Genomic DNA, 12406 nt, shown 5'->3' on the forward strand with positions numbered 1-12406 from the left:
ATCTATTACTATCTATGGAGAAGGTCCCACTGTAGCAATATATAATATAATAATCATCAAGAACTTTTTAACACCTACTATGTTTACCAAGTCCTGAGCTAAACTCTGAGCCTACAAATACAAAAGTGAGATTGTACTTTCCTTTAAAGAATTCATATTCTGTGAGACAAGAATGCTATAAGTGGTGTGTCATGCTCCATATAGTGATGACCATGTTGCACATGCTATGAGTGGAGCTATTCCTAGAGAGTTTTCTTAGTAGTTTGTTGAAGGCATCATGGAGTTTCCTGGTGTTCAAAAATACACACAGTATTAGTGTAGTACCCAAAAACTGAAAAGTGGTCTATCTGATTTTCTATTTATTTATTAGAGAAAAATGTCCATTTCTTAAAATAAAACTAGGAAACATTAATAGTCAGCATCTCTTTCCTTTATAAGAAAATACTCCAGTATGTCATAGAGCCACCTCATAGACACTTAGAATGTTACTATTTTCTTTAAAGCAATATTTTTGTGAGTACATATATATTTTCCTCAATAAGATTATAAGTTTAGAACTAAAAGGCATCTCAAAGGCTGTCAGCTCCAACCCTTTATTTTAGAGATGAGGAAACTGAGATTTGGGGAGTTTATGGTCACATGTGGTCATTACTTTGTGCCTTTCTATACCAGATCAATATATTTGGGAGATCAGAGCAAATCAAGACAGAAATATCTTTGTTTCAGTAGCAATTCATCATGACCTTATCTTGGAATTTTCTTGGCAAAGATACTGGAGTGGTTTGTCATTTCCTTTTGATAGATGAGAAACTGAGGAAACCAGGATTAAATAACTTGTCCAGGGTCACTCAGAGAGTGTATGAGACAATATTTGAACTCAGGATGAAGAATTTTCCTGACTCCGGGTCTAGCACTTTATCCACTCTGCCACCTAGCTGTCCCAGAAATACAACTTATCCTGGTATGTCAAGAAACATTTGTTCTTCAACTTTGAAGGAAAGAATAACCTCTTACCTTCACCCAAACTCTGCCCTGCTGATTTCAGAGGAGGAAGAAAAGGCTCCTATGTTAGTGACCCAGGAGCACTATCGTGGCAGCATAATGGGTAACATTTGTATTGGGCTTTAAGGTTTGCAAAGCACTTTATAAATGTTCACATTTTATCCTCACAGCAACTTGGGAGGTAGAATTATCATTTTACAGATGAGAAAACTGAGGCTGAGAGATTTAGTGATTAGGTCACTATTAAACAGCTAATAAGTATATGAGGCACTTCCTGATTCTAAAGATTTAGCACTTTGTCTCTTATACTACCTACTTGCTTCACTTAGTTAACACCTAAGCATTGCAAGTTGGGCAGGGAATGGCATAGTAGATAGAGTACTGGGCTTGGAATCAGGAAGACTCATCTTTCCAGTCCTGGAGTAAGGAGGGCCTGAGTTCAAATCCAGACTCTCAAATACTAACTATTCTGGGCAAGTAATTTAATCCTGTTTGCTTCAGTTTCCTTATCTGTAAAATGATCTAAAGAAGGAAATAGCAAACCATTCCAGTATCTTTGCTAAGAAAACCCCAAAATGTAGTCATGAAAAATCGGACACAACTGAAAAGACTCAACAACAAATAGCAAGAATATCTCCATGAGGTAGAGCAGTCCAATTCCAATTATGTCTGACAACCACATAAAGTACCTAGTGAATAGAAAGTCGCTTTTATTCTTCATTATCTTCATTTCTCCCCTCAGCTCTTCATTCCAGACAAGGGCAGTCATTGGGATAATCTGCCTTCAATAATGACCTCTGAATAACGCTTGTTCCTCCAGCCCCCATATCAATTCCAATCAAAGTTACCAAGAGAGAGACTGAAGGAAATCGGGATGGTTTGATCTCAATCCTTAGGTTCTTCTCACAGGACTGACTTCCTCCTGTATCTTTTCAGAAAACAGGCCAATTATGAAAAGTCTGACCTTGCCTGCCCTCTCCCTCCCAATGAAGTTGGTGAGCCTTGAAGAAGCTCAGGCTCGGAGTCTGGCTACAAACCACCCTGCCCGCAAGGAGAGGAGGGAAAACAGCCTGCCGGAGATTGTCCCTTCTACAGGAACCCTCTTCCATACTGTCCTTGAGTTACCAGACAACAAGTAAGTTCTTATTTTTTAACATGAGCAATTAAACATATTTCATTGCTGGGAAAATTTTAGGTGTGGGATGCAAGGTATGGTTTCCTCCATTTTTCTGACAGGTGAGAAGGCAATTAAACAAGGTTATATTATGCATCTATTAAGATCGACTGAGTGTTTATTAGATTGCTTTCTCTCAGGGGGAGGGAAAAGAGGGAGGGACAAAAATGTAAAACTCAAAACCTTGGGGTGGCTAGGTGGCACAGTAGGTAGAGTACCAGCCCTGGAGTCAGGAGGACCTGAGTTCAAATCCGGCCTCAGACACTTAATAATTACCTAGCTATGTGGCCTTGGGCAAGCCACTTAACCCTTACAAAAAACTTAAAAAACTTTAAAAAAAAGTAAAAAAAACCTGAAAACCTTGCAAAAAAGTGATTGTTGAAAACTACTGTTGCATGTAATTGGAATAATAAATAAATAAAATATTTAGATTTTTAAAAAAAATTTAAAAAAAAGATTTAGTGCTATGCCCTACCTACTTGCTGAGGATAGAAAAAAGGAATGAAATAATCCCTACTTATGAGGCTCTATTATATTCTAATGAGGGAGGTATCAAATAAATGTTTGAATTTATACAAGCATAAAAAGAAAGTTAATAAATACAATTAAATATAAATATATTTAAATACAACATAGTTGAGGGGGAGGGGACTAGTTTGGGGGATGATCAAGGAAGGCTTCATATAGGAGGTGGTACTTAAGTCTTAAAGGAAAAGAGATCCTCCATGAGAGAAAGGTAAGGAGGGATAAACCAGTTTTAGAATTAGGAGATGGAATGTTGAGTGTGAGTAACAGAAAAGGCCAGTATGACTAGATCACAGGTGAAGAAGGAAAAGTACTGTCCCTAGAGGCTAGGCAGGGAAGTAAGGGCCAGCTTTTGAAAGGCTTTAATAGCTCAATAGAGAAGTTTGTATTTTTTTTGAGAAGGGAGGGAGAGACAAGATCAGCTTATATTATCATGATACCTTTACAATGTTTGAGAGGCAAGTCCTTGGACTTGATGTTAGATCCTTATTTAAGGAAAATCACTTTGGCAGCAAGGAGCAGGATGGAATACAATTGGGGGAAATTTGAGGCAGGGAGACCAATTAAGAGTCTACCCTAATCTAGACCAGTCAGTCAATCAACTGTCATTTATTAAGGTAGCTAGATGAGTGGAGGGAAAGACTTAGGTGCAAGAAATGTCCTTTTTTCTCTCAAGACATAAGGCAAGTGGCTGCTAGGTGGCGTAGTGGATAAAGCACCAGCCCTGGAGTCAGAAGTACCTAGGTTCTTAATAATGACCTAGCTGTGTGGCCTTGGGCAAGCCACTTAACCCCATGTGCCTTGCAAAAACCTAAAAAAAAAAAAGACATAAGGCAAGAGGAGAAGAAATGATTTCCAGAATTCTGGTACAACACTTCTCTCCCTACAGTTTTAGGAGAACTTTTCTATCCTAGGAACTGTTTGATTTCTGTAGGGCTGATAGTCTTCTTGTGTTATGCATGCATTTTTTCCCAACTTATTTCCATAGTCATACAACCATGTGAAATAGTCATCTCTGGTTTCCCGAGAGATGCATTAGCCCAGACTGGAGATGCTCTCTTGCTGTTTTCTCCCTCTAGTGTCCATTCGGCTCTTTGCTTTTTAGATATACTATCCCTGAAATTCCTAAGTCCCATGTAAATGACCTGAAATCTTTAGAGCTAGAGAAATAGCTACTTTCGATGTCATTCCTACTTGGACTAAATCCTTGAGGTTCTCCGGAGTACAGGGCTTGGACTCTCTGCTCCCTCTGGTGGTTCCCAGCTTTACTGCTACTGTTGCCTGCTCCCTTTCTGTAAAAGAAATTGCTGATTGAACATCCCCTATATTTGCAATAACTAAAGAAACTTTTGGAAAGCAGAAAGACACACTTGTTTCCTTATCCAAGAATCTGCCTTTAATTCAGGTTTATAACCAATTTAAAGCATGTTCTCCCAGTCTTTTTCTCTATTCATGATGACACAGCAATGTCCTGAGGGCATGCCCCATAAGTAGCCTGAGAAATATAGTTAATATTGACTTGGAGACCCTTGCAAGGTTCTCCCCTTCTTTTCCATATAAAACACTTCATTAAAGGATTTACCAGAGCTCATCTATTTCTGCTCAATGTCTTAACTGTCATCACTACCATTTCTCCTCAAGAACCTTGTATTCCTCTGCTGGAGCTACCTGGAGCTCTGATTGGAAGTCTTTCACCTTATTTTGCCCAGATCCAGGCTTCCACTTCACTTCTTGGCCATTCTTCATTTGTTCCATGATCTTCATGTCCTCCCCACTGGAACCTTGCCCTCTTGGAACCTAGAGCCACTCCTCACAGAGAGGTATAGTGGATACAACACTGGGTCTAGAGTCAGAAAGACTTGAGTTCAAATTTGACTTCCACTTAGTAGCTGAGTGACCCTGGGCAAGTCACTTAAGCTCTGTCTAACTATTGCCTCAACTATAAAATGAGAATAATAATAGCACTTTCATCTCAGAATTGTTATGAGAAAAAATTTTACAAATTTGTGATTTTACAAATAATATAAATTTACATAATACAGATAATATTTGTAAATGTTTGTTCCTGGGGCTGCTAGGTGGTGCAGTAGATAGAATACCGACCCTGGAGTCAGGAAGACCTGAGTTCAAATCTAGCCTTAAACACTTAATAATTACTTACCCATGTGACCTTGAGAAAATCATTTAACCCCATTGCCTTGCAAAACAAACAAACAAACAAAAACAATTATTCCTTTCCCTTCCTAGAATACCCTTCCAAATAAATCTTGGTTTGGCTATTGATTGATAGCTGCCATATAGTTCAGGTTTCCAATCTCTCATCTAGATTATTTCATTGAATCATCAGTACTCATCCCCCTGCCTATGAATTTTGTTTTGTTTTTGTTGTTTCTAAACATTTTATTTATAACTTTTAAATAAATGAGAGAAACCATCATTTTTATTAAATATCATCTTTCCAATTTGCCATATTAGAATGGAAACTTCTTGAAGGCAGAAAGTAACTTGCTTACTTATCTTTTATCCTTAGCACTTGACAAATAGTAATGCTTACTTAATAAATGTTCAATGAAATAGTTCAAGGAAAAGACCCTGAACTAGGGTGATAGCAGCTCTAATGTGATAGGCACCATATAAGAAACACAGTGATAAAAATGAAATTCTCCTTGCCCTCAAAGAGCTCATATATTCTTGGACTGTATAGATGTTTGCTCCATGTGCTCCTGCCCATATAGTACCCAATCCTTTCCCCTTTGGGTAACATTTAACTTTTTTTTTTATAGCTTTGGTTTTTTATATAACCTTCATTTTTTAAATTTAAATTTTATTTTTTTTCCAATTACATGCAAAGGTGGTTTTCAACATTCATCCATTTGCAAGTTTAGGATTCCACATTTTTCTATGACCCTCCATTCCTCCCCCCTCCCCATGACAGTGAATGATCTGGTAAAAATTGTATGTGTACAATTGTATCACCTTCATTTTTGAATATTCTTCTTTCCTAACCAGCAATTCATCTCTTGTAGCAAAATATAGAAAAAGAAAGGGGAAAACAAATAAAGGCAGATAAGCAATACTAACTATACTATAAACCAGCTCTGACAGTGTTTCCTTACTTCTAGTTACCTTTATAGAAATGGTATGGAGATTTTTTTTCTCTACTCTTCTTTGGAGCATGCTTCTATATGCCACTCTTTAGTATTTATAAATAAATTTTATTGATACCTATTTTTTAATCACCCATATCTTCTATCATTTTTTATTTCTTTCTCAGAGAACTATCCTTTATAAATTAAATTAAATAAAAAATAAATAAATAAATAAATAAATAAATAAAAAAGAAATTTTAAATCCACAAAATTAATCAATATTGCAAAGAAGTTTTACATTCAGTGCAGAATGAATATAATGCAGTGACATACACACACACACATGTGTGTGTGTGAGTGTATGTCTATATCTTTGATCACATATACACAAACACACTTTTGGAGCCCATCTTCCATCAAGAGTGCAATATTTCTATAAAATCAGAGTGCTCATTTGGAGTAGAAGTGATTCTTTTCCTTTATTCAAATCTGAGCTGGGTGATTCATTACCTGATACTCCTTGTCTGTAGGGAAACATTGGGCTGAATTTGTTTTTTCCCAGAGAATAACTTTCTAAATGGCATACTCATCAGTTGCTAAACAAACATCATGATTAAAAATATAATTGCAAAGGTCTTTGTGTATGAGGTAAGTACCATTTAAATTCATTGTAGTTGTTCAGGTGTTTTCAGTTGTGTCCAACTTTTTGTGACCCTCATTTGGGTTTTTCTTGGCAAACATACTAATGTGGTTTGCCATTTCCTTCTCCACCTTATTTTACAGATGAGGAAGATTGAGGCAGATAGGGTTAAATGACTTGCCCAGGGTCACACAGCTCATTAAGTGTATGAGGTAGGAAATAAACTCATCAAGATGAGTCTTCTTGATTCCAAGTTTAATGCTCTGTCCACTGTACCACCCAAATTGCTCACTATCTAAATAGTAAAAAATAAAAATAATGTTGATTTTTTTTTTTAGAAGAAAACTGTCTAGTAAATCTAAGAAGTGGAAGTCAATATTTAATCTGGGTCGTTCTGGCTCAGACTCAAAGTCAAAGCTGAACCGGAATGGGAGTGTATTTGTGAGAGGTCAGAGGCTTTCTGGTAAGTATAATGTTTTATGATCTATCTTTCCTAGCTCAGCTCCTTTCCTTCTTTGGTTTGAGCATACAAAACTCTCAAACTCTGAAAATAAATTTGTATGTCAATCAAGGTGATCATGATTTTTAATATAAACGTTGAATTTTTCTTTTTTTTAATTTTTTAACATTTTTATTAAAAGTTTTGAACTCCAAATTTTATCCTCCCCCCTTTCCCCCCCCTGAGATGATAAGCAATTGGATATAGGTTACATATGTTCAGTCATATAAAATATTTTTATATTAGTCATTTTATACAAGAAGATTCAAATAAAAGAAAAAATGAAAGAAAGTGAAAAATAATATGCTTGTTTGCATTCAAACAACATTAATTCTTTATCTGAAGGCAGATAATATGCTTTATCATTAGTCCTTTGAGATTATCTTGGATCATTATATTTCTGAGAACAGGTCAAGTCATTAACAATTCTTCATCAAACTATTGCTGTTACTGGGCACAACATTCTCTGGGTTCTGTACATATTATGTATCAGTTCATGTTAAGTCTTAACAGGTTTTTCTGAGATCATCTTGCTTGTCATTTCTTATACCATAATAATATTCCATCACAATTATATACCACAACTTGTTTAGCCATACCCCAACTGAAGAACATCCCTTTGATTTCCAGTTTTTAGCTATCACAAAAAAAAAAAAACTGCAGTGAATATTTTTGTACAAATAGACCCTTTTCCCTTTTTTAAATTCTATTTTGAGATATAAGCTTAGCAGTAGTATTGCTGGATCAAAGAGTATGCATAGTTTTGTAGCCCATGGGGCATAGTTCCAAATTGTTCTCCAGAATAGTTGGATCAATTTACAACTCCACAACAGTGTCCCAGTGACCCAATTTTCCCATATTCCCTCCAACATCCAACATTTTCCTTTTAGTCATATTTTTGTCATATTAGCCAATTTGATACATGTAAGGTGATATCTCAAAGTTGTTTTAATTTGCATTTCTCTAATCTATAATGAATTAGAGCATCTTTTCATATGGTTATGGATAGCTTTGACTTCTTTGTCAGAAAACTGCCTATTCATATCCTTTGACCATTTATCAATTACAGAATGATTTGTATTTTTATAAATTTGCCTCAGTTCTCTGTGTATTTGAGAAATGAGGCTTTTTTCAAAGGATACTTGTTGCAAAAATTTTCCCTCCAATTTTCTGCTTTTCTTGTAATTTTGATTGTGTTGATTTAGTTTGTGCAAAAACTTCTTAATTTTTTATAACCAAATTCATCTATTTTATGTTTTGTAATATTCTCTATATTTTCTTTGGTAAATGATCAATAATAATCTAGTTAAAAATGATTTTCAAACCTAACCTGATTTTGATAAATGATAAGTGCACTGGATAGTCTAATCTACACTAGAAATAAGAGAATGTGAAAGTAAGAAATGTCCTGGATTTGGAGTATATACATAAATCCTGATTCTGTCTCTTACCACCAGTATGATCTTGGCCAAGTCATTTATCTCTTTGAATCTTTGTTTCCTTATCTGTAAAATAAAGGAGTTGAATTAGGTCATCTCTAGACTTCATTCCCATTCTATGATATTAAACTCATTATATTAATATAATTAAATGACTAGGGATTGGAAGAATTGAATGAATTCTAATGAAACTCAAGGGTGAAATTGTAGAATTGGTCAAAATTTATGATTTATAATTAGAAGTGGCCCAGACCCTTGGCAGAAGATGTGATAGCTACCAAAGTGAGGACTATTCATAAAAAATGACCTCAGGACTTATAAACAAGGGTGAATTTTGCTTCCATAATAGTAGTGGATTGATATAAAGGCATAGAATTGACAAACTTAAACATAACTTATAAAAGGACATACCAGATTAATCTGCTTATTGAAATTCATAGGATCATAGCTATGTTAAAATGACTTGCCCAATTTCATGCAACTAGAGAATTTGGACACAGATTATAATAATAATAATAATAATACACAGACAGTTGGGTATAGTGGTACAGCTCTTTATTTCCTGATGAGGATGCTGAAGCCAGTGGATTGCTTGAGCTTAGGACATGAGATAGAAGAGCACAAAAGCCCATCAAGCATCTGTATTAAGTCAACCTGTAATATGGTATATCCGTGGAAGTGGAGGGTTAAAGTTTTATCAACAGAGGGATTGGGCTGGTAATGGCCACTGTACTTCAAGCCTGGGTGAGATACAGAGATTGATTGATTCAATCTCTCTCTCTTTTTCTCTGTCTGTCTTTCTCTGTCTGTCTGTCTCTCTCTCTCTCTCTCTCTCTCTCTCTCTCTCTCTCTCACACACACACACACACACACACATACACACACAGCCCATTATGGTAATGTACAGACCTATGGAGGGAGTTATATGTGAATTTTCCTTGGAAAATGAAATTCAATAAAGTACTGGCTTGTAAACTCTTCTGGATACTGAAGCAAGAACAAACTAGGAAACTAGGAAAAATCCCTCAAAGCTATGTGACTTGTCAGAAAAATATGATTCACTGTGGCTCCATGCAGTGTATTCATTGTTTTCTTATGGATCCAATCATACTTTCTCATCTGGGAGATGTCTTTTTTTAAAAATAGTATTTCATTTTTTCCAATTACATGTAAAGACTTTTTTTTAAAAAAATTGAATTCCACATGTCCTCCCTCATTCACTCAATTTCTCCCTCCATAACATAGTAAGCAGTTTGATATGTTATATACGCACAACCATATAAAACACATTTCTACATTAGTCATATTGGGAAAGAAGAAACAGACCAAAAGAAAAAATACATACATACATACACATGCTATAAAAGTGGAAATAGTATGCTTCAGTCTGCATTCATATTCCTTCACTTTTTTCTCTGGTTGTGGAAAATATTTTTCATCATTAAGTCCTTTGGAATTGTCTTGGATCATTGTATTGCTGAAAATAGTTAAAACATTCACGTCTGCTGTTATTGTGCACAGTGTTCTCCTGGTTCTGCTTACTTCACTCAGTATCAGTTCACGTAAGTCTTCTCAAACTTTTCTGAGACCATTCTCCTCATCATTTCTATTACATTACATCCATATACTACAACTTGTTCAGCCTTTTCCCATTTGATGAGCATCCCCTCAATTTCTAATTCTTTGCCACTACAAAAAAGAACTGGTATAAATATTTCTTTACATGAAGCTCCTTTTCCCGTTTCTAGATATATTTGAGTTAGTAATAGTATTGCTGGATCAGACTATGCAGTTTTATACATACATACATACATACATACATACATACATACATTTATATACAAAATATTATCATAAACATAGTATAGTGATGCGAAAATAGAATTATGCATTGATATTTGCTGATTTGTTATAGGCACCTTTCTGTTGCATTAATAACTTTCTGAGATCTTTTCTATTTTTTTCAGAATTTCCTCTTCTTTGGCTTGTCTTGAAAATTATCTTTAAGTAATTTTAAATCTATCTTGCCTCTATTATCAGTTTTTTAATGTGTATTTGACAATATTCATCCCTTTGTTCCACATTCCTCAAAATTAACTGCAGTTCTCATTTCTTCACCTAGTGTCTGGAACAGTAGAACAATGAGAAAAATAAACTATGCCAGAAAGGCTAGCAATTATTTTTCATTTATTTGATTAAATAATGATGATGATGAACTTATTTCATGAATAGATTTCTTCTACTTGCACTACTTGATATCCTCCTTCCAGTGTCATTTACAGATGCTTTCAAGATGATTTTACTTGACAAATAAGGATTTGTAAAAAAAAAACCAACAATTTTTCTTTGTCTCATTCAATCTCATGTTTGCCCTTATTAATCTCACTTTTTTTTAAAGCATTTTAAGATAATTGAACCTCTAAAAACTGAGTCATATCTTCTGTTGGCACATTTATATGTATGATAAAATATTTTTTTAAAAAATAAGCATATTCAGCCTGCAGTTTAGTATAATAAGAAGTACATTGGACCAGGAATCTTAAGTCATGGGCTAAATTCCTTGCCCCATCAGTTATTATTAACTGTGTGACATTAAGAAAGTCACTTAACTTCTCATTTTGTTCTGAGATTCTATAAAAATGGAAATGATAAAGTCTGGAGGACCTATGTCAAGGAGTTTTTTTTGAAATAATGTTTCTAAAGCCCTTATTAAAACTTAAAGTGCTCCATAGACATCAGCTAAAATAATAATAATTATTATTATTATTGTTATTGTTTATTATTAGCTCATGATAATTTTGAGGCTCAAGTGCAATGATGTCTACAGTTTGAAAACTGAAATGCTATACCAAACTAGGTAGATATGAAAGTGACATTGACAGACAGTGGTGGTAGCAACTGTTTAAACAGTTCTAAGATTTTACATCCATACCATTTGAATACTATTAGTTGTTTAAAGAGAGGTTCCATGTGGAAAGAATATTTATGTGGTCAAATTTGACCAACGTTGACTAGTTTTGCTGAATTGTCTTTTTTTAAATAAATTACTTTTTAATTTTTTATTTAAAGGATCATGGGATCATAGATTTAGTACTTGGCCAAACCTTGAAGCAGCAGTTCTCACAGTGTGATCCAGACAACCCTACCCTTTCAGAGAGGTTCTCAAGGTCAAAATTATTTTTGTAAAGATAGCATGTCATTTTCAATAAATTATTTGATTTATTTAGTATTTTATTTTTTCCCTTGTTACATATATAAACAATTTTAATGTTTGTTTTTAATACTTTGAGTTCCAAATTCTCTTCCTTCCTCCCTCTCCATCTCCCACTCCTATATCAAGAAGGAAAGTAATTTGATGTATGTAACATGTACCTTAACATTTTGTTCCTAAAATAGTTAAATATTGAGAGATAATCCACATAAATAAAAGCTCTTTGAGAAATTCTTGATAATTTTTAAGATTGTGATTTTTTCACAAGATAAAAAAATTTGAGACTCATTGCCTTAGAAGATATGACTTTCTGGGTAAAGCAGTATTGGGGAAGGATATATTTGCAAATTACTGAAAAAACAGATATCAATACAAATGGAGAAAAAATAAAAATTAAGAAAAACAAACCCTGACTATTTGGAATCCTTGAGGAATGGATCCTCAAATAAGGATTTATCTTTTTCAGCACCAAAATTTCTTTTAATTAATTCAAATGAAAATGTTTTAAAACAGATTACTTGCTAGTTCAACAGCATATTGAAAACAATTTAGTCTCTTTTATGAATTTATGGCATCATAAATGTCAATTTGTGTATTGTGCTTTAAAACAAAGATTGTTTCAGAATATGCTGAAGTATTTTGACAAACTGATTCAGGCTGAAGTGCCTTTTAGTTATTTTGAATTATTTTCAAGCAGTTTTTCTGCAGCTTCACTTGTCAACTGTCACTTCTCATTGCTGTCTCTCAATCTACCTAACAAAGCTACTCCCCACTCCTGAACATTAATTCCTGTACATTTGGAGACTATATAACATTCTATATAGTCT

General features: G+C 34.4%; 1 protein-coding gene across 1 annotated transcript in view; it reads left to right on the forward strand.

The window, feature by feature from the left end:
- ARHGAP31 (Rho GTPase activating protein 31) overlaps positions 1-12406 on the forward strand; it is a 191182-nt gene that overhangs the window by 159653 nt on the left and 19123 nt on the right. Inside the window, exons 7-8 of the mRNA XM_074214579.1 lie at positions 1939-2137; positions 6769-6893. Coding sequence (XP_074070680.1) covers positions 1939-2137; positions 6769-6893 — 324 coding nt within the window. The remainder of the gene's footprint in view (positions 1-1938; positions 2138-6768; positions 6894-12406) is intronic.

This window comes from Macrotis lagotis, chromosome 1 (assembly GCF_037893015.1).
Source record: "Macrotis lagotis isolate mMagLag1 chromosome 1, bilby.v1.9.chrom.fasta, whole genome shotgun sequence".
In the NCBI taxonomy this organism is placed as follows: domain Eukaryota; kingdom Metazoa; phylum Chordata; class Mammalia; order Peramelemorphia; family Peramelidae; genus Macrotis; species Macrotis lagotis.